Source organism: Trichoplax adhaerens, genomic scaffold (genome assembly GCF_000150275.1).
Source record: "Trichoplax adhaerens TRIADscaffold_21 genomic scaffold, whole genome shotgun sequence".
In the NCBI taxonomy this organism is placed as follows: domain Eukaryota; kingdom Metazoa; phylum Placozoa; class Uniplacotomia; order Trichoplacea; family Trichoplacidae; genus Trichoplax; species Trichoplax adhaerens.
Genome location: NW_002060962.1, coordinates 124,586 through 147,179, shown reverse-complemented (window position 1 = coordinate 147,179; position 22,594 = coordinate 124,586). Strand labels below are relative to the sequence as shown.

Here is a 22,594-nt window from a genome sequence, read left to right as displayed (position 1 = left end):
TCTGCTCTAGCAGCTACAGCGTTACCTCTACCGCTGACAGTCGCATACCGAATGAATCGCACGACAATTCAATAAAGTCCAATTTGCTTTCGAAAGTAGAACTCTCTGATAGCTTTTCTCTCGATGATGAAGATGCTCAAGTTGAATTATCAACAAAAGTTACTGACAATCATTTATCCAACCCAGAAATAACTAACTTAGATGACTCTGAAGTTAATATTATCAGCTCAAATTCAGACTTTATCACTGCTCCACAGGTATCAGAAAACAATACAGATGCAGACGAAACTAGTAATAATTACTCGGCTGCAATAAGCAAGATGTCCAAAGCAGACATGATCAAATTAAATGAAGCTCAATTAAAAATGACGTCAATAAGACAAGCGATAACTGCACAGGATGAAGAACTTAAACGGCAGTTTGTTACTGATAAGGAAAATGTTATGCAACATACATTTTTTAAAATTCTAGGGATTAAAGTAAATACGAAAGAAGAACACGATGAATATACTGGCAATTCCAAGCCTACAGGCCTATCTTTCGAAGTCAACATCGATGACAGTACAACTAGAAGAGTGAAAGCCCGACCTAAATCTCTCAAAACCCAAGAACAAAACAAATTATCTTCCCCTGCTGGGTCCCCAAACCAGATGCAAGGCGATCGTAAAGGAAAATTAAACTCTATTAGTCCTCGAAATCAAGAAAAAGTATCATCGTCCTGCAAGACCATTCCTTCTAGCCCGCACAGTTCGAAAAATACAACACCCCAAGGTCATCAGGCAGTCTCTGCTGGCGCCGCAGGAAAAAGAAATCTTGCATCTGAGAGTAAAGCCCGTTCACATTCCCCTAAACCGAATAGAGATTTGACACATGGGCGTAAAAATTCACCAATTGCCAATAAAAAGCTCGATAGTCATCGCAGTCGAACTGGATCTGGTAGTAACAGACCGAGTAAATTTAATCCTGAGAGCAATAAAAGAGATGTCAGTTCAGGTTCAAAAACAGTTGAAAGTAAAAAAGCTGAAAAATTAGAAAATGAACATAAACTTGATGAGGAAGTTTCAACAAAGAAAACTGGTGTCCACGGAAATTGTAATAATTCTAGTTGTGATGAATCAAAAGAATCTAAAGGATTTGAATTTATTACTGAAGATGAGAACGAAAACAAGCATGTAAGAGATATAATATTACGAATCAGTAACATCTATTGTTACATATAAACTATAGTATTATGTTAGTACGATTAAATCATAAACGCGTAGTAACTGTTTGAAAATATTATGATTAAATCTTGTAGCGGATGGTTAAATTTGAACGACTTCGTCATCAAAAAGAACAAGAAGATAAAGCCAAGCGAGAGGCAGCACATCAAGCGCACGAAAAAAAGATAGAAGAAAGACGGTAATCATGATATGTGCGAGCATTAGAATCGAATATTGTTGCTTCGATGTACTCATAGCACCTTCATAACAGTTTTTGTATGTAATTATTTACTTTGTATATTTATTAGAAAAAAAATTCAAGCGCACCGTATGGAAGCAAAAGGACACCGTGATGGTAGTCAGGGTACATCTACATACACGACGTTAAGCCGTGCTGCCAAAGCCATGGCTGATAAAAAGACTACGTCTAAAGGTCATTCGGAAGCGTCACAGCTACCACCTAAAAATCATACCAGAAATACTTCTGCTTCGAATCGGGGGAAAGGTTATACACTATCACATATATTAATAACGGCATTATCTACTTAGTCTAAACTTTTTCTTATACTTATTGTACTTCAAATTTATCAATGTTCACGAGCAGTAGCTGCATCGCCATCGAGAAATTCTCAACGTCATGAAAGCGATGGCATTGGCTCTAAGATTCGAGGTAGCAGTAAAGCAGCAACCCCTGGAGCATTATCGGCTGCAAGCTCTCGCTATGGATCGTCTAATTCTATAAATTCTCTCGGATCAGAAAGTGGTAAATACATTAAATTGTCTTGTTACTAATGTGCTATTCTATAACAGTAATCCCTCTACGGTTCAGTATACTGTACAGGACACACGTATTTCAGCTGGAAACTTTTGGATACTAACGAGTTGATATCATTGATATTTATCTAAGGTGCACTTCCGTGTTATGTCAAACCGTCAGTGAAGTCTAATAAAAAAGTGTTGATAAATGCATTAGAGTATGTCTGTTTGGCTGGAACTGTAAATAAGGATCAACGTGAACACGCTTTGTCGGTAGGCAACACCAGAAATATTTGTTAAAAGAGTTAGAAGTGATGCGTTTTAATAATTTGATTATATACTTTCTTAACATGAAGATTATATTATACAAATCTACGACATAAAAGTTTAAGTCATAGGATATATGGTCACCAATAATTAATTATTGTAAATACTCTTGTAAAATCATTTATGCGAAAAAGGTTTTATAAAGTTGAAAATTACATAGGATTATTAACTTGGCAGTAAATATACACTAAGTACATATATATATTTGACTGTATCATGTATATGCAATATAAATCATAAGTATTCACCATCGATTAAACTCTCACTTTTTTTTACTAGGCAATGGAAGAATCAGATGCAAGCATTTTTATGGTACTTTTTCGAGATCAAAATGGCAGCAAATTTCGTGGATTGTATGCATTTTTTCATGACATTGAGGAGGTAACAATTTAGGAAGTTTAGATTTATCAGTCTGCTAGATATTTGTCAACTTTTAGTGTAGTAAATGGAAGTATAATATGGATTAAGTTGATTTTTTAAATACCTGCTTACCCCTAGGCCGAAAAAATATTCGGTACTGGACCAAGGCTTGTGCTTCCGAATATGATTGAAAAATCCTTTAAGTAAGTTCGCTGTAATACCGTGGACCTCTAGAATCTCTAGAGGTCCATGGTAATACGTACGGTTATTGCATTCGTGCTTACAAGAATATAATTATGTATATAGTTATAGCTTATGCGAAAAGCTAACTTTATCGTTTATGTACGTATACCATCGTAAGATCTCATTTGAATTAGTCTATGACTGAACATTTCCGATCAATTGCACATAGGTACTATACCGGAGCTAAACAATTCCGTGAGATACCATCAAAAGTTTTATCTGTATCAGTGGATGCTTTTTCTATTCATGATAGCTACTGGCTTCATTCCAAGAAGGCTAGTAACAAGTCTCGCTAATTAAAAGATGATTTACAACTACCTATATATCACTATTTGATATAACTTATGCCGTAAGAAGTTTTATGTTACTATAATCTATCTATTATCTACATGTAGTTATAATGTATAAAATATATAGAATTTATTAAAGGTTTGCAGTATTTGATATAAATTTTTGTGACTTATTTAAAAAAGTTATGATGTTATTTTCTGCTACATGATGTCGATAAGAATTTCGTCAATTTACCATAGACCATTCAGCTTTGCAGCTGACTAATTAGGGAGATTGCTCTTTAACTATATACTATTAATTAGTTGCAAAAGCAGCCTATGAGCAACAAGTTCTGATTTATATTACAATGTACAGTACATTGCATATATCTATCGAAATAGCCATTCATTACAAGTATGCTTACAAATGTGTGAATCCAAGTTTATTGAGGTTAATAAAAAGGAAAACATTGAACTTTAGTAAATCAGAAGGTTCCTCACCTTATTGTTGTATATTTCTAAATCGACATCATCGCAGTGTAATATGTGAGTTACGACTGATAAAATCAGCTATACAGTATGTCGTATTGATTCACGAGTACGCGTACTTTGTTACAGTATTTACTACAATATAAATTTGGTAACAGCATGCTAAAACACGAATTATCAGTATTGTATGATCTTAAGGTTATCAAAGCATCTGTAGATGCTACAATTCTATCTGGCATGGAGAATTCTTTCGCCAACAGGACTTAATCATACCAGCTATGCTGCGCAAATGAAAGAGTATTTTCATACCTAAACTTTCATTAACGCAATTTCTATGTAGTTAGATAACATGTATGAGATTCAATTTCTATAGTTACAATGTGAACACGATTTTATATTCGGGCGTATGTTTTACGATCATAGGATTGTAGCTTTCTTAGTTTTTCTTGGCAGTAAGGTATACACCCTCCTATAAGATTAATAACTATCAGAGTTGCCTTTCCAATAATTATAATCGACCCTCTTTTATCATCAATGTAAAACATTAATATAACATGGACCTACCGCAGCCTTCCATAAGTTACCACGCTCCGTAGCATGATATCCAGAAATTTCGTACTGGCCGTTTATTGGTCGGCCGAAAACGTCACCAGTTAGATGCAAATAACTAAACATGTGTAATATAGTGAAACAGGTTACAAAATTGTGGCTATTTATCGCATTAATTGAAATATTAACTATTAATTTATGATCAGAGTTAGGTATAGCATAAAAGTACCATTGTAAAATATATCTGACATTTACTGCACATACCTTGCTAATTCTACATGTTTTAGGCGAATCTGTTCATCGCGCATCCAATATTTGCGATTGGTATTGCAAACTACCATCCAATTGTCTAAGTGATCCCCTTTGTCTTTACCACCAAAACAACTAACTTCTTTATTATGAGAAAGAGGAGATGGGAAATGATGGCTATGAAGATGGCTTTCAGTTGCAGCGTGCATTAACCGAATCGTAGCACCACACTTGATTGCAGTCCTTCAAAATTGATTAATAAAGGAAAAATACAGATTTTATTAGAATACGTATAGTATATAATGAGATAGATCAATGCAATCAAAATAGCACTTGCATAGGCCGTAACTCGATAAGGATTTCGTAGTAACATTACTAAACTAGAGCAAAACTGTGTTTCATTTCAAGCGCGAACTAGCCATGAATGAGATGATTGTATATATACGTTATAATTAATTGATAATATAAATAATTTGTATTATTTATATACGTGTATAAGAAGTATATATTTGCAATATACTCTTAAAAGCTGCGAGCTTCCGGGCAACGTCAGTCTGTGTCTGCAGTACAGTAACAGTATGGACCAAACCTGAAAAATCGGTCCGGTCTAGACCAGAACGGACCAGTTACGGACCGATGCAGTACGGAACGGTACAGTACAGTATCCAGTCAGCGTTACTACTGTACTGTACACTGTACAGTACAGTACTCAGAAGTATAGCATTCACACTGGCTGACTCCAGCACTGTACTATTTGTACTATTTAGGGACATCGCATCACTTCGTGGCGAAATTTGATTGGACAACAGCTTGGCCATATTCGCATCTACACTGGTGCTCATTCACTCATTTACAATCCATAGTCATTATTACAAATGATAACAAATTATGATATCCATACTGTGTCCTATTGGAAGCTAATCAATGATGGATGCCTAGCATGTCCAACATGGACAATGCAACTGCAAAACTCCATAGTTGATTATAACATACGCTTAATGTACATTTTAGTTGTACCATGGATCTCTACATTTATCAAGTAAATGTAAGAGTCCATGGTATAACTCCATGAGGAATTAGTTGCAAGGGGAAGAATGATGCCTTATGTAATAGATAGATTCTACCGCTTTGTAGAGAGTATTATGCCATGGACGATATCAGTATTACTACACCATAACGCACGAATTTTATCAATTCTCCTTACCCTCGAAGACAATCTTTACCATGAGGTCCCTTGATAATCCAATAGCTGTTAACATCATCTTTAGCTGGTTGACCAGTGACAGACTAGAATCATGAGGAGGTAGTAAGAAAGGTAAATCATAAACCTGAAGGCGAGTAAGTAAGTAAAATCTACATGCTATGCAGTGATACTATGCATGGTGATATTGCAGAATATGTAACAAGTTAATAATAATCTCAACATTTGCAGGCGTAGCATGCAAGAATGCAGTGGGGTAGCATCAACAACAAAAGTTCCTTTCCTGTTCCTTATATTACTCATAACGATGTTTAAGAGAATGAGATTTATTCATGCATAGTTTATATACGTCTACAGCATATACATACAGTATTACAACAGTATCATCTGTAGAGCAGATCAATAAATGAAGATGAAATCAACACATACCTGCTGTCCACTACCAGAACCGTATTTCACATCGTGGGAATGTAAGCGAGCATTATACTTTATATTGACTAGTTTAACAGCAGAGCCGCATGTCATTTCTTTCCCTGTCATAGAAGGTTAGTAAAGGTACAGTTAGGATTATGAGACTAAATACAATCCCATCAGTATATAGTAACACGTCTATGTCTGTCGAGTTGAAGCACAATCCATTACCATATCATTAATTTATAAACTGTTAAACATACGCGTAAAACGATGAAAACTTTACACAAATAGTTAACAACTCGACGTGATGTAGCACTGTTGCATACCATTTCGACATCTCTAAACAGTAACGCTACGTTAACAATATAGTAGAAATGTAAAAAACATACGCCCATCAATTTATCTGTATCTCCATCGTCTCCAATCTATCTTTAGTATTGATTTATCTGCAATCTGAATCATACGTACGAATATTACCTCCATCTTATCAGACTACACGGTCTCGCCTAATCATGATATTATTTGTTTGCAAGCTTACTAGCGTGCAATAAGTAACTAGAAGTGGAAATCAGTTCATAAAATTATACATCAGAATCCCGATGAATTGCAATCTCGTCGAGTACTTTCCTTCACCCGGAATACGTTTAAAAACTGGAAAGCGATATTCTAATCTACTAGCTAGATAGGAATGTGCTGTACAGTAATGTGCAAATTGCAGACATGTCACACTATACCCTAAACTAATCCTCCATACAGCAATATTCGTACTAACCTCCATGGACACATACGCCTTTTAGGACAGCCAAGATTAAAAAACAGAAGATTATATTATAATAATTCATTGCTTGATGACTTTTAAATCTAGATATTACTGTAATAATAATCGTCCTTCGTCTATTTCTACGTAAGATGAAATGGCTCCGGACTAAGGAATACTGTACAGTATATATTTATGTATTCACAATATATAGTACTGTACACCGTAGTGTAAGTACTGTAAGCATTAGGCAGTCATCAACAGTACAATACAAATACTGTAGGGTACAGTGTACAGTACATATTAAAAGCTTTTAACTGTAAATCTTTTTACGTCTTAAACACGATGCCTGTACAGTATGTTGCAGACCGCGCTGTGATAGCCATACTGTATCATATGAAATGGGCGCAGGATTGATCTTAGTATGAGTCTGTGATTATAAGCGGATGGGGGTGAACTGAGCTATGCTCAGTATTCCTTACTCAGTACCACACTTATAGCAGTCTGTACAATAATAATGTCACCCATGACCATCCACTGATTGATCCAAGCAATACTCAAGGCAACAAGGAGCGACATAAATTTTGCGAACGGTTCTTACCTAGCCCTATTCAGCCACCGGCGGAATACATCGCTAGCAAAAATAATGTCACAAGTACATGCCTTTAATACTGCTTAACGCGGTACGTTGATACTGTACCTAAAGTACAGCAAGTCTATGTGCAATCGGCTGCATCCTACGGGCTACAGCAAAGTATTTGAACAATCCTATGCAAAAGATCAACGATCAACCCTCGAAATTGCCGTAACTCGTATTACTGTACTACATCATTATGGGATCTCTTTTTGCTGAAAGTAGATGCAGAATTTATTCTATTTTGCAAAAAAACCGCCTAGGATATGCTTGCAGGTAAGTTTAAAGTATTGAATATAACCCTCATACATACAAATCAACGGAAGAATCGATCTACTGTAATGCGTATCTGCGAGCTGAACAAAAATTTGCACAATATGTAGATTGTGTTCTACACAAGTACGCGTATATCGAACTCAATAGCGATGTTGATGAGTAGTAAAGCACAATTTATTCATACTATGCACTTAATAATACACTAAAGTAGCTAGAATTTGTAATTGGTTATCGACGAAGATCAAGAGTGTCAAAATTTTGTATGACGTAATCCCTTAGTCTTGTTACTCATGTCTAATTTCTGCATTTCTACCTACTGGTAATACATCATCAACATGTTGTCATAACTACCTCTTATCAAAATGAAATGGATGAGAGGTACAGATGTTCAGTAGATAATTGAAAGCAGAAACATCTTTTAGCCCATTACGTTAAACATCCAAATAAAGAAACGAGAAATGCCAGTACGTGTACACGTACCTGACAATACAATCACGATACAGTAGTACGGTGGAGTATCTTCCAAAGTGTGCAACACCTCCTATCGGATTGTACACTTTTAATGCTCGTATCCTGCATCAGTACACTGCAATGGAAGATTCTTAATCTAGCAGTAATAATACCACGTTTGTAAATTGCCCAGATAATCAGCAACTGCTGTTATAAATCTTGATAGAAATGTAGGAAAACTCCGATTTCCTGTCAATATCAGCTCACAAAGACATAACACAAACACTTCAACAGCCAATGAGGAGGAAATTAAACAGTTTTCTGATATTGCAAGCAAGTGGTGGCAGTGGAATAATAAAAATATGCCTTTACATGCATTGAATATGGTTCGTGTTCCACTTATAAGAGATGCTTTGCTAGGAGATGAAAAGTCTCACAAAATTGATCAACCTCGACCATTGAGTGGATACAAAATCTTAGATGTTGGATGTGGTGGTGGTATCCTATGCGAGGTAGAATTTCATTATACTGTAACTATTAATCTTACCAGAATAGTAATAAATAAATTAAAACTACTCGTACTTACATGACTGCAATCCATATTGTGCAATAAAAGATGTTATAATAGATATTCTTCATTAACTACAATCTCTTACTAACTGAGCACATAGTCTGACCTAGAATGTTCTATTTAGTTAAAATAATGCGTTACAATATTTTATTGGCAATGTTAATTGTAATTTTTGCCATATCTCAAGCCTTTAGCACGACTTGGAGCCCAAGTTACAGGTATTGATGCCTCTTCTGAAATTATTAATGTGGCTAAAGCACACGCTTCAAAATGCGATCGAGTAGCTGCTAATGTTTCTTATCAGTGTACAACAATCGAGCAACTAACAACGACAGAAAACGCACAATCATTCGATGCTGTAATTGCATCAGAAGTGATTGAACACGTTGATAACGTAGATTTATTCGTATCTAGCTGTTGTCAGTTGATAAAGGTATTGTAATAATTTAATGAAACCAACCAATATATCTCTGAATTTAGCATTAAGAATACGAGCTAGCAAAATTTCGTATAATAATAGTAATTTACCAGTAAACGATATGTAATCGTTATTATTGCTACTTTAGATCAAATAATTAGGCACTAAAGGTATACAATAAAGATAATACTGTACTCTTAAATTTAGTACTAAAAATACACTTTCCAAAATTGTGCAAAAATAGTCATTAGCAAGTAGACGATAGACAGCTATTATTATTCTTGTTATCTTAAATCATATAATTCAATACTTTACGTTAATTAATCCATGACTGTAGTAATTAATTTTATGCATAAAGTGAAAAGATGAGATAACTAACCCACTTCGATGATTCTCATTTCAGCCTGGTGGAAAACACATTGTTACAACCATAAATAGAACACCATTATCGTACGCGGTAATGATAATTGGCGGCGAATATATTTCTAGAATCATACCTGCTGGAAGTCATGATTGGAAGAAATTTATTACTCCTAAGGAGCTAACGAAAAAGCTAGAGGAAGGTATAGCCTATCAAATCTGTTATCTCTAAATCAATTGTGATTATCAAAACTCAAGAAAATATTTTGTTTCATCTATACAATCTTTACTTAAATAAACAGCAAATATACAGTACGTATATGGTTATGTCACGGTCCATGTAAGAGGTTATACATATCTTGATAGTATTACGAAAAAATAACTGTAACATGTGTAAAGTAAAAGCTATAACATAAAAGAATAAGGTGCTATATAGAGTACTATCAAGAAAATAGCACTTTAGCGTCGCGTCGTCCATGGTTGTAGAAATCCTTTTAAATTACTTGTTTTATTCAACACTTTTAATTTACGTTTGTCGCCGTACAAGTATACGTGTATGTAGGAAGAGTACACTTCACTTCACTACTCGCTCTATAGAGGTATATTACCAGCACACATACATTAATATACTTTGTATTTTATTGTCTAATTATAGGCGGACTAAATGTGGATTTTATTGGAGGAATTTTCTACAATCCATTAACAAATAATGCTGGGTGGCTTGACAACACTAAAGTAAACTACGCTATCGTAGCCCATAAGCCTAGTGAAAATTATGAAAAATCTAATGCTTAATCAATATGCAGCAATCATGCCTTCATTGCTTTATCATAAGTTAAAATCAAAAATAATCGTGTACAGAAGGGTTCTTTATGCGTAATTCAATGTAAATAGCTAATTTTTTATTACTTTACGTTAGATAATCTCTGAACTGTTTCATGGAATTAATCCTTATCACATTTATCATAGCCCAACAGCTATTTTGCTCTGTTAGAATAATAAACAAAGTATATTACTGTATTACTGAGCTAAAATATCATACACGTATTTATAATATGCAAAATATCATCAGAAAATAAATTCTATTCTACTTTTAAAACGCAATGAGAAATGTCTTTTGATTGCATCACAAAGTTATAACATAAAATTTCATGAGAAAACATCTGGTTCTCAATCAAATTATTGAGAAAAGGTACACAATGTTTATGCGTACAGTATAACTAACTTTTTTATGCCACTATAGCAGCTAATTGCTGTAAGATAGATTACTAATAGGATTTAACTATAGCAATAAATGATATTATCATAAGTAGTATTAATTAACAACAAACCATGAAATTACTTACATAAAGACTATACTGTATACTCCAATGTTAAATTAAAGGAACTATGAAATAGAACCCGTTAACAAAGATACCGTCTACTGTAGTAATGCCCATAAAAGCAACCTGTGATATCATATAATACAAAAATTTTTTTCAGGTAATTTAACAGTGGTGGTAGAAATGAGTCAGTAACAAGTCTACATTCCTTATAGGTGAAAGATTTTCCCATAAACAGTATAATCTTGTATAGAGTGTTTGCACACGCATGCGAATACAAGGATGCAGTAATGGTATATTAAATAAGAATTGAAGAAATAATAATACAACAATAAGGCTAAACAGCTCCACCCTATTAATCTTCTCCATCGGGTAAGGCATCCTCTAGTTTCTTAATAAATTTCAGCCTGATCTCAGTGGTATCGTCGCCTTTCAAAGAATCTTGGACAAACCAAACTTCAACTTCCATCTGAACCTGCAGTACGTTACGAAACGAAAACAGTCATCAGTGCTGACAGTATTCAATTATTGTAAGTCAATACTTTATGCAGGTAAGAAAGCATGGAGGTAATACAGTATCATGACAACTGCGTGAATTTTAAATTGGTATTCAAGTGATGACAGAATAGTCATGCAAATGATAGATCACTCTTGTTAATTCTAGTAGCAATAGATGATACTTTAGCGGCAAGACACTAGATATCGATAAGGCTATTATACTGTAAATTTATTGCATCAATTTACCATTTCTAAAGCACCCCTTAATGCCCCACATAAAATATTGGAAAAAGATAAGGAAGAATGATTTTCAGGTAATTCGACAAATTCGGTTAACGGATTATTGTCTAAGATTAAAGAGAACTCTTTCCCATCTGTACTCCAATTAGTGACATTAGGTGTAATGCCTAAGAATGTCTTGAAGCCATTCTAGTGTGAGAAAGATGAAGATTATTCCTAGGATTAGCATTTCATCCATTGCATTCTATCGTTGAATAACCTTTCTCAATCTATTGTGCAAGAGTCATGTCGATGAAGCCTACCTTGGCAATGATATCGGCAGTATCACGAAAATCGTGGCATCTACCAATATTATTTCGAGCTAAAAAATCTTCTATCATCCTAACACCCATACTGTAACCCCTAATAAGAAAAGGATGGAATCACACATTCATAGACAAATTCAAGCCTAGCTTTGAGGCCAAAAGCGTTCTATCGTACAATCATACAGAAATGCTGTCATGCTTACATTTTATCCAATTGTTTATTGACGTCATCATCGTTTTCATAATCCTTTAAAAGTTGCGCTACCAATGCTCCATAAGTTAATGCAAAAACCTCTGAGCTCTAGTTTAAATTGAAGCAACATAATATCAATCCAGTATCCATCTAGAGACTGTAGTTTCACATGGTGCAAGTCCAGTATGCGATGCGATGGCTACTTCCATTCGCATCTTTTCGCATCAGCATTCTACATGTAAGATCACTGCTAGAACTCATCTACTTCAATAACGATAACCATTCAAATACTTACAAACTTTCTTCCTTCTACTGATACACGTGGAGTCTGCCGAGACATTTTCTCTCTAATCTATTCGCTTTGCTTCTTCTTGGAGTCTAAATTCGAGTTGCAACTTGAATTTTTTGCAGCTAATTTTCTCTCTCAACCCCGTTGGATATAGGTAAGTATCTGAAAACGTGCTGCCTGTCTCCTACTACCGTAGTGTCTGGAGGCTGAGCGGCTGGCTGAAACGGTAGTCATAGCACCAGTGCCGATTCATACGCATGCTCTGTCGATGTACGCAGGATGACCACTAGTCTACTGTTCTATACAGTACTTGTGGTATACTATTTTAGTATTAGCAATGATCTGTCCTACAACACCGACATCCCTTTTGCTCGATAGGCTATCCTGTCGCTGAACAATACTTGACTTGTTCCCAAGCCAATAGACTTGAAAGTCGAAATTCCTGCGCAAAAGTAATGTCATATCCTAGGCAAAGCGACACTAGCCTACTGTCTGTCTGTCTATGATCCAGCGTCTACCCAAGACCTCGACTGGACGGACGAGTCGACATCCAGCATCCAGAGTGGGTCTTGGATACTATTGTATTTCATTCCTCTTTTCACTCTCTACTCTATACTATAGCCTTAAAGTTGTCGGACCGGTTCCATACACTATACAATCAAATTGCTTTCCCCTTCTTCTCTCCATTGCCTACCTGGCCAGACATGATGGATATCTAGTTGTCATTAACTGCCATCATCGCTATCGTTGATCCATTTTCAAGCTTTCAAATACGAGATAGTTCCATTTTCTGCCAATCAAAGCTACAGTTGAAGACGATAGATTGATCACTTCCAAGCTAGGTGAGCCTTATTCAACATGGTATCCCATGCTGATGTACCCTATGCATAAAGTGTACTGGAGGTGATAGTGTCATGGTAGAATGAGTAAAAATTGCTGCTAAGAAGAAAGTAAAATGGCTCCATTTTATTCAAGAGTGCAAGCGCTGCAATCTTAGCAATAGACTATTGCAAAATTATCTTGTCGAATTGAATGGAATAGAGTTGTTGTTAATCGATAAAAATGAATTTCTCTTATCCTTACTGGATTGTAGATTTAGTGGATAATCATCTGCCAAGACGATGGACAACAAGCAGTCACAGGTAAGGGAGAAGAAGAATCAACCAATGCATTGCGGTAGTAATTAACTGATGTCCTTTTGGACTATAGTACTAATAGGAGTAAACATGGAACTAGAAGTCAATGTAATATCATCAACGATGTATTAGACGATGAATAGGCTGTTGTCCAATGTATTAATAATACCGATTCACGTCAGCCAAATCAGGCTAAAACGAACAGCAGTAAAAATAAACCTACTGTATAGTTCAATGGAGCATCGTGCAAGATCTACCAGACGATGAAAAATTGTCTAGTCCAATCGACTAGTCAATGTTAATAACGTCATTGAAATCAGACTATGCAACGAACAGCAGTAAAAGCACAGCTGTAATTTACTGTATTATTATTTTAGAAATTCCGTCAGATTGATAATGATTGTCTTGTCAAATCTACGCGTGTTAATAATAGTATTAGCAACCTTAACAGGATCACAACGAATGCAATCAATGTATTATCTTAGAAAATCCTGCACACAGTGACGACTGCCTAGTCCCAATCTACAGATTAATCATATCGATAGCATCAGTAAAATCAGATTATAGAACGAATAGCAGTAAAAGTATAGATACACTTCAATATAATAGTGTACTAGATCCGCCAAATGATGAAGATTGTCTAGTCCAATCGATGCATATTAATATATTGACAAACTTTACTAAATCAGAACTAACGGTAATAATTGTAGAGCTATAGGCCACTCTACAGTATTATCAAAGCAAGTTCATCAGACAATGAAGATTGCCTAATTTAGTCTGTAAATCATATTGATAACGTCAACGAAATCAGGAAAACCTTAATACGTGTCCAAAGTAGTAATAGAAAAGGTGTATTAATACGTATCAAATGTAGTCAAAGTAGGGCTATACTTTAATGTGCTGTCATGGATGATCCATCAAATGAAGATTATCTAGTCTAATAGCTATTAATCATGTTGATAACATCAACGAAATCATGAAACCTTAATATGTATCATGCCCGATCTACTAGATGTTTACTGTCGGTTCCCCAGAATATGGATTGTTAACACAAGCTAGTGTATGATAAAGACTTATTAATGGGTAAACGACGATGTAGAATTAAACTATCAATCTTATATTTTATTATAGCATAAACCAATCGCTCCATTACCGTCATCGGTCTCGCCACATACAATTGCAGCTGCTATGACCACCCCTTCCACGGTCATGGTTGGTACTAATCCTGCCATACAGCCGAAATCTCCAATGCTTCAGTCTCAGCAACATTTACAATCAAAAAAGCAATCACAACAGCCGATGGTGGCTAGCACAAAGCTATCATCCTCCCTATTATCACCTTCCGATAGTAGTGTACCTGCTAGTCCTACAGTATTTCTCAAGAATCAATCAGTATCAGCAACTAATTTAAAAAGCGTACAATCCAATACTAATCTTTCAGCTACTAATGGCACTACAAGTAATGATTGATTTATCATTTTGCTAAATTATAGCAATGCACATTATATCATACTAGATATTGACTACTAACTTAGAAGAGTAAAAACTTAAGACACTCTAATGGCCTTTAATCAAACTACGTATCTCTTGATAAACACTATTTTATTTATTGAACGATATTGCTTTTTATTTAACATTTAATATCAGCAAAAGATCCAATCAACACTCAAGCAAAGGAGGTAACTAACATTTTATCAAATAATTATATCTAGAAACAAGGTGCTAACGAAGATCAAATCCTATCATAACAATTCTCCTTCGTTAGGTCTTAACCAAAGCTAGATTGCAAGAACTTGTTCTTGAAGTTGATCCTCTCCAGCAATTAGATGAAGATGTAGAAGAGGTAGTTTTACCTTTGTGCAAAATCTTACACGAAAATGCTCACTTAAACCACATATACTTGGCATTGATCATACTCAAACGACGTAACGTACAAAATAATAATTGATATCATTCTTAATATTTTTAGCATTTATTGCAATTAGCTGATGATTTCATCGAAAGCGTTGTTAGCGGATCTTGCTCTCTCGCTAAGCATCGCAAATCCAATACGTTAGAAGTTAAAGATGTCATGCTGCATTTAGGTTTGGATTTATCCGATATTATCTAGTACTGCATATCCTATGAAACGCTTTTCTTGAACCGCAAAAGATAAATCTCATTCATTTTATAGAACATAAATGGAATATGTGGATACCAGGCATGGGATGTGATGAAGTACGTCCATATAAGAAATTGATTTCTACTGAAGCTCATAAACAGGTAATGTCCCTGAGCATCGCGGTATCACGCTTGTTTCGCAGCCTGAGCTTACTGTCATTATTTCTTTCACCATAGAGAATGAATCTTATCAAAAAAGCAATGTCGCATGGAAAGAAATAACTAACGATGTTTAGAAGATTAGACATTTTTTTAACGTTTTAGTTAAAAATTTAAGTATTACGTTACTTTTTTGGCTGCAGAGAAGAATTCCTGTTGGCTATTGTTTAGTATCTAAGTTGAACACACCCGTATTTTAGTGACTGTCCGATATTACTCGTATATATCAAATTAGAAAGTCATACCAAGTTTACACAGATGTTGACCGTCTGACTCTATCAAGATGACACTGTAGTAATCCTTTAGTTAAACTCTATCCATATTTAATTATATCTGCCTTCGACTATTGTAAAACCAAGAGAGCGAAAACCTAAATTAACTATCTTTCTATAGTGTCGAAATTATGATTTCTATCGACACGACTTGTAATCTAGCATCTTTATTATTCTTCTCTTCTGTCAGTCAAAAATGCCTATGGTCACTGTAAAAACATATTCCGACCTTTGGAAATTCACATATCGTTATGTATATTTAAGTTATTGCTATAAGTAATGAATCACCGAAATAACGGATAATTCATATCAAAAATAATGGTCAAAAATTAGGGTTATCCAAGAATCTGATGTTAATAATCCAAATAAATCTAAGATAACAAATTAGCGTGTATTTCCTATACTGTATTAATATCACTAAAATATAGATGGTTGCATTCAACATTTATCTAATTAATAATTAAAAGTATTAGTTTCAATAATTATGCCATCATGTTACTATAACTATTCTATATCAGCGGTAGCGCTGATTATGAATTACACACTATACACAGTTCAAAATCTAATATACCTAAAACTTGGAGATGATAATTTAATACGCCAGCATTGCTACTCAGCTAACTATAAAATTTTAATTAATGATTGGGTCAATTTTAAAGTAATTATTTATTCTTATGAAACTTTAGCCACTTCAAGACTTAAAACGGCAAAAAATATAGCTACTTTAACAAATGTTAAGGAGAAAACAGCAATGTTAGACGTCATGATTCAGCCCAACGCTCTATGTCAATTCCGTTATCATTTGCGAGCCCACCTTGTATATCCTTACACCACTGTGTAAGTCGATGTAACCATTTGTACATCATCCAGACCATAAATTCCGATGAATCGGCATTAAATATCAAAGATTTTCTAGTGGCAACTAACATGCAGAACAGTAAGAGCCACATGTATTGTTTAATTAAAAGGGATACTCTCTTATAAATAAACTAAACCCGTGTACTAGTTAATATCCGAAGCGCTTACACCATTTGTCTAAACGGCAATTAAGCCCAATTGCTCATTATTAAATATAATGATAATGTCAATATCGAATACATTGAAAAATTCCAATAACATTGTTTTCGTTATAGCGATATTAAAGATTATTGGCATACCCGTGGATCACCTCAGTTCTTACCATAAATGCTTAGTAGAGTGATAAACACGATATTCTGGGTGATTTTTCTTAATTCCTATGGGATTGCTAAAGGGGTATTAAATTACACAAATACTGCATCTATCTACAGTACTCGTATGTCCTAATAGAAGTAACTGCTAGCCTTCTATCACGTATAGTACAATGTTGATCTAGGAAATGACTTTAATGAATGGAAATCGATAGTTTGATTTAATATGCATTACCCAGACATGCGTGAAATGATATCATAACTTTTGTCTAAAGTATAGATCGACTCTCTATGACTTTCAACATAATATATAGTCATACGCGTATATATAATTAAATCTAGTGCAATATATGCATGTTTACAATAGTTTTAATCAAAGATTTTTCTATGCCTATTAAGATCGACAACAGGGCAAATTCTTCCAATTTAGCTAGTATTGTCGCGTAATTCATGACCTCCTTAGTTTTCTCAATATCACTTACGGAAGTCTCAATTCTTATTACAATTCTGGGATATGTTAATTATTGAGGCAATAATGCGTTTATGCATTATTGTTGATTATCAGAGTTTGTTTACTCGCTACCACCAAATCCGCCTATTTATACTAATAAATCAATTAAATACCTTTCCGAAAATTGAGGACAAATAGTAATAAAATGTATTTACTAATTAAGTAAATGATCCTAAAAATAAAATATCAATAATTACACTATATTAGACCTCAATATAGTAAACACTTCGTAGTATTAACAAAAAATATTTGATGTTACGGTTTATTAACTATTTCGGATGTTGCACTAAACTTTACCATCGAATCCGTAATATCTTCGTTAATAAATAATCCAACTACGTCATAATCTGCATCCAATAGCGATTAATATGAAGATGATTATTATAAGCTGTATAATTCCATTTATAGTTACTCAATTTAGTATATTATATTAATCGTCAAAACTTGATTTTGGTTTTGATATTAATATATGGTATGACCGACGAAAGAATGCTAGTCATCTGAAATCATTTTTAAATTAGTTAAGGAAATAGATGTCGTATATTTATTCATCCTTGATTAGTACTCACTATAAGCTCTATTGCAGTTAGATTTCATTCCAGTATTTATCGTTATTTTTAATCTGTGCTTTATATTTATGAACTAAAACATGTACAATTCAACTTGGAAATGTAGAATTTTCATAGATGAAACTTATATTAAACGAGAGAGCTATTTTAAAAGCTAGATAATACCAATAAGTCTCAAATTGAAATATGAGATAAAAATCTTTAGAAATATTTATCAATAAAGACATAAAATATTCATTACTTATAAAAATATGTCCTGGCAAATACGTAGCTCAAGTCTTACTAATTCTATATATCGAGAGATCAAGCTACCAAAAAATATTGCCGTGGAATATACCGTAAATTACCTATCTATCGCTATTGCATGCCGCCTAGTCTAAACTATCATATAACCATTTAAAATACTCAAAAATGAATTCGAATTTCATTACTATCTCGAAAATAATAAACCTTATGCTAGCGATAATGATTTTCTAACAAGGTCCATCAATTTAATCTTGGTGTCTATGTCATTAATTATATTTTAAAGTCATAGAAAGTTATTTATGGCCTAGCATAAACGTAAAAAAAAATACGTAATCAAATGACAGCTACTATTAGACTGCATTAGTATAAATAAATGAACGTGTGAAAATCCTGTTATTGCCACGACCATAATAGAGTATAAGCAATAGAGTAAGTGATGCACCTGCGATATTTATTTTTAATTAGTAATTGGCGAATATTTTTAGCTATTTTCACATAGAATCTATTCTTTCTTCCTCAAGTCTGGAGCTGTTTAATACCTATAGTTAAATAGAATTATTCATGGAATCTGTGACTGTAATTTCCTGTAACTTATATATTTATGAAATTTAACCATTCCAATACTATAGCAAAATAAATAATTAAGTTTTACTGGAGCTCAAAGCTACTATATAATATTTCAATTGTGTTCAGTTAGTCATATCAGAGATAAAATAGAAAGTGAATCAAACGAATGATTTTACGTACCTTAGACTGGCAATAAGATTATACCCGTCTAATAATCGCTTCCCCCGATCTGGTTCTCGTAAGATTATTAGTTATAAAGTGAAAGCTGCTGCGTTTGCAAAGTAATCCTCAGTAAGTCTACTCTGATCCGAAGAATAATTTCATAAATCAATTTCATAATGCGTATAAAATCATGTTGGAGGATTGCCATCGGCATTTTGGTCCTTGTTGCATTAACTTACGCCAAAAAAAGCCTTAAAAAAAATAATCCAAGTGTAATTCAACCTCTTTTTCTTGATGCATCAAATATGGCAAATATTATATCCGCCCATGGAATATCCAGCAAAATGAGTGTTTATTATTTATTTGCTTTGGAGCTTGTTATGCAAGCTAATATAGCTCAGCAAGTTCAGTCTGGGGAATTCATACCCTATAACCACTTTATGTACAGTACTAATCCGGGCTATAGATACATGGTGCATTCTACTTATGATGAACCACAACCACCTATCTTAGATCCTCTAGCCCCTGCTATGGCTAACATATATGAAGGGAATTCAGGTAACATTTAAAAGTATAATAATTATAATAACTGTTGAAGCTCAATTTCCTTATAAGCAGAAGTAATTGAGAGAATCAACATTTTCTATATCGTCAATTTTAACCTAAACAATAAGATGCGCCTGGAAGGAACTGCAGACTAATTACATTTATATTTAGCTAATCAGCATAAAAACTGTTTTTCAGTAGTAAATCAACTCAATTTACTTGTTACTTATTATGTTTAACCCTTTATAGAGAGACAAGTGCTAAATAATGTTATTGAAGGAGATATCTTGGTTCCTGATACCGTAATGATGGGAACTAGGAAGAAGCGCAGCTTAGGTACATTTGGAATTGCTGGAAATCTATGGGGCTCAACAATACCATATAAGTTCGTAACAGGATACCGTAAGTGCAATAGCTAGGATCTATCTCTACTTTAGCCAATCATGTAGGTACTTACGAAGTACAAATATAGGTTATCTTTCTATTTCAATGAATTACTGATACCTAGCAGAATATTTTCTTTTAATGCCTTTAATGACGAACTATCTTATGCTCTGTTAACCAATAAATTTAATCCTGTTGACTATGAATACTTGTATCTATTTATTGAACATCTGGTATATCTGCTTTACTAGTTCGGATATTCGTCTTGATAATATATACGACGGCAGTTTCTTTTAGCATAATTAAGCCTCGAATTTGGATATTTTTTCATACTAAATTGTCTGTTTTTAATTGAATTTATAATGAAGATATTTCTCTGCTATCAAATAATCTTAATCCTATAAGCAGATATAAAAATATTCCGGTCGATAATTCAAACGTTACCGACATTGAATTCTTAATTAGTTATCGGAACCGTTAAGTTGATGTAAATGACGCAAGATCGTATATCTTAGTAGCATACGATCAAAATCCTTACGGTGCTAGACTCATAAATTATATAACATATTGTATAGATCTGTAAATCGTTACGGTATAAACCGCAAATGGAATAGAATAACAGTAAATATATCGTACAGGACGAGTAGATTTATAATATATTTAGTTCTGGTTACCATATAATTTATATGCGTTCATAGTACAAGACACACTCGTGTATGCCCACATAATATAAAATAATAAATTGATATCTCGATATATTACTGATGAATTCTCATTGCATATTTGATTGATTATAGCAACTGCAAGCCAAACTAAAGTCCGAAATGCTATGGATACAATCGAGTCAAAAACTTGCTTGACTTTTGCAACTAAACTAAGTAGCGATGTCGATTACTTATCCATCGGATCTCTTACTGGGTAAATTATATAACTGTGCGAATTAGTATCGGTGCCGCTATCAATTTTTTACAATAAATTAACTCTCTAGTGATAAAAGGAAATTCACCACTGTAGCATTCAATCAAGGTGTTTTCTTCCTTGTATTAGTTCCCTTTCCTTATTCCTTAAATTAATTTGATCTGTTTTTAGATGTTCATCATCTATCGGAAAACATGGTGGAGCACAACTGTTGTCGTTAGATAATTTTTGTGTCGACACCGAAGGAATTATCATTCACGAGCTCTTCCACGCTTTGGGATTGCACCATACTCATTCTCGATTAGACCGCAATTCTTATGTATCAGTTGATACTACCAAAGTAGATTCAAGTAAGTTGAATATATTAGTAATGTGATTTTCTCACTTTGCAATCTTGTTACCGAATTCATATAAATTATTTTTAACGATAATTTATCAGCAACGATACCTATTGATAGTAGATCTGTAAATATAACGGGCAGAAATTAAAATTATTTGTATTCTATATTGCGTATAAGTCCTTTCTAACGCAATATAAATGGAAAATATACATTAAGTCTTGGAATCTTCAAGTATGATAAACAGTGCGGGAGTTGGCATTATTTTCATTTTACGTTATGAGATGATTTTCGTCTAGCATAATGTGACTACAGCATAAAATATGCATTATTAAAAAACCCTGAAATCTTAAGCATAATAAAGAATATGGAAATATGGATTATTTATGTTATATTCTGAGATGATTTTCTTCTAGTACTATATAAATAATCATAAAGTATGTACTAAATTTAATCTTGGAATATCGTATTAATGATAAATCATACGGAAATTATAATTACTTCCATTTTACGTTATAGTGTGCTTATTCTAACATAACGCGAATGTGGAGCAAAGTATTTCTCAAAGATTGCATCATAATTAAGTTTAATCCACGGTTACTGAAATAAAGACCCCATAGTACTATAGTAATTTTCGTCTCCTATGCGATACAATTAATCGAATAGACCATATTTTTTAGTATAAAGAAAGAGAATTTGACGATACCATAACTTTACTAAATTAAAATTAGGAATGCATTTTAGAACAGTAGTTCGCGTTTCATAGAGCTTATGCAGTTAACACAGGAATATTAGCTCATGATATGCAATTTCATTCACCATTTTGATCATTTATTGCTTCTTTAGCCAATTTAGTCCACTTTGATATACATGCTAATCAACATGCAGACCCATTTGGAATTGAATATGACTATCAATCCGTTATGCACTATGGCAAAATTGACTATAGCACCGATGGTGTGTCTACAGTAATAAATCCAAATGTTTCAACTGCAAGTCTCGGCCAACGTACTGGTGGTAGCTTTCTAGATTATACCCAGATCAATTTGATGTATGGCTGTTACGGTGAGTCAAGTAGTTGTTAA

At 33.8% G+C, this 22,594-nt stretch overlaps 5 protein-coding genes across 5 annotated transcripts; 3 read left to right on the top strand and 2 right to left on the bottom strand.

Annotated features, from left to right (window-relative positions):
- Positions 1 to 4,177: 4,177 nt before the first annotated feature.
- On the bottom strand, positions 4,178 to 6,170 carry TRIADDRAFT_32080 (uncharacterized protein; the record flags this gene model as incomplete). The annotated part of the gene is made up of 4 exons (XM_002117003.1): positions 4,178 to 4,313; positions 4,460 to 4,687; positions 5,649 to 5,731; positions 6,075 to 6,170. The coding sequence occupies 4 exons, from the start codon at positions 6,168 to 6,170 to the stop codon at positions 4,178 to 4,180; spliced, it is 543 nt and encodes a 180-aa protein (XP_002117039.1).
- Positions 6,171 to 7,649: 1,479 nt separating this feature from the next.
- On the top strand, positions 7,650 to 10,320 carry TRIADDRAFT_61065 (uncharacterized protein; the record flags this gene model as incomplete). Its single annotated transcript, XM_002117074.1, has 5 exons — positions 7,650 to 7,726; positions 8,403 to 8,688; positions 8,935 to 9,180; positions 9,569 to 9,728; positions 10,181 to 10,320. The coding sequence occupies 5 exons, from the start codon at positions 7,650 to 7,652 to the stop codon at positions 10,318 to 10,320; spliced, it is 909 nt and encodes a 302-aa protein (XP_002117110.1).
- An 882-nt stretch (positions 10,321 to 11,202) lies between these two features.
- Positions 11,203 to 12,423, bottom strand: TRIADDRAFT_50982 (uncharacterized protein; the record flags this gene model as incomplete). Its single annotated transcript, XM_002117002.1, has 5 exons — positions 11,203 to 11,322; positions 11,592 to 11,774; positions 11,888 to 11,987; positions 12,094 to 12,191; positions 12,379 to 12,423. The coding sequence occupies 5 exons, from the start codon at positions 12,421 to 12,423 to the stop codon at positions 11,203 to 11,205; spliced, it is 546 nt and encodes a 181-aa protein (XP_002117038.1).
- Positions 12,424 to 15,273: 2,850 nt separating this feature from the next.
- On the top strand, positions 15,274 to 15,845 carry TRIADDRAFT_31979 (uncharacterized protein; the record flags this gene model as incomplete). Its single annotated transcript, XM_002117073.1, has 3 exons — positions 15,274 to 15,351; positions 15,478 to 15,592; positions 15,682 to 15,845. Coding segments are annotated over 3 exons (357 nt in total), but the record flags the coding sequence as incomplete, so codon positions are not given.
- Positions 15,846 to 21,412: 5,567 nt separating this feature from the next.
- On the top strand, positions 21,413 to 22,594 carry TRIADDRAFT_32049 (uncharacterized protein; the record flags this gene model as incomplete). Its single annotated transcript, XM_002117072.1, has 2 exons — positions 21,413 to 21,521; positions 22,365 to 22,594. Coding segments are annotated over 2 exons (339 nt in total), but the record flags the coding sequence as incomplete, so codon positions are not given.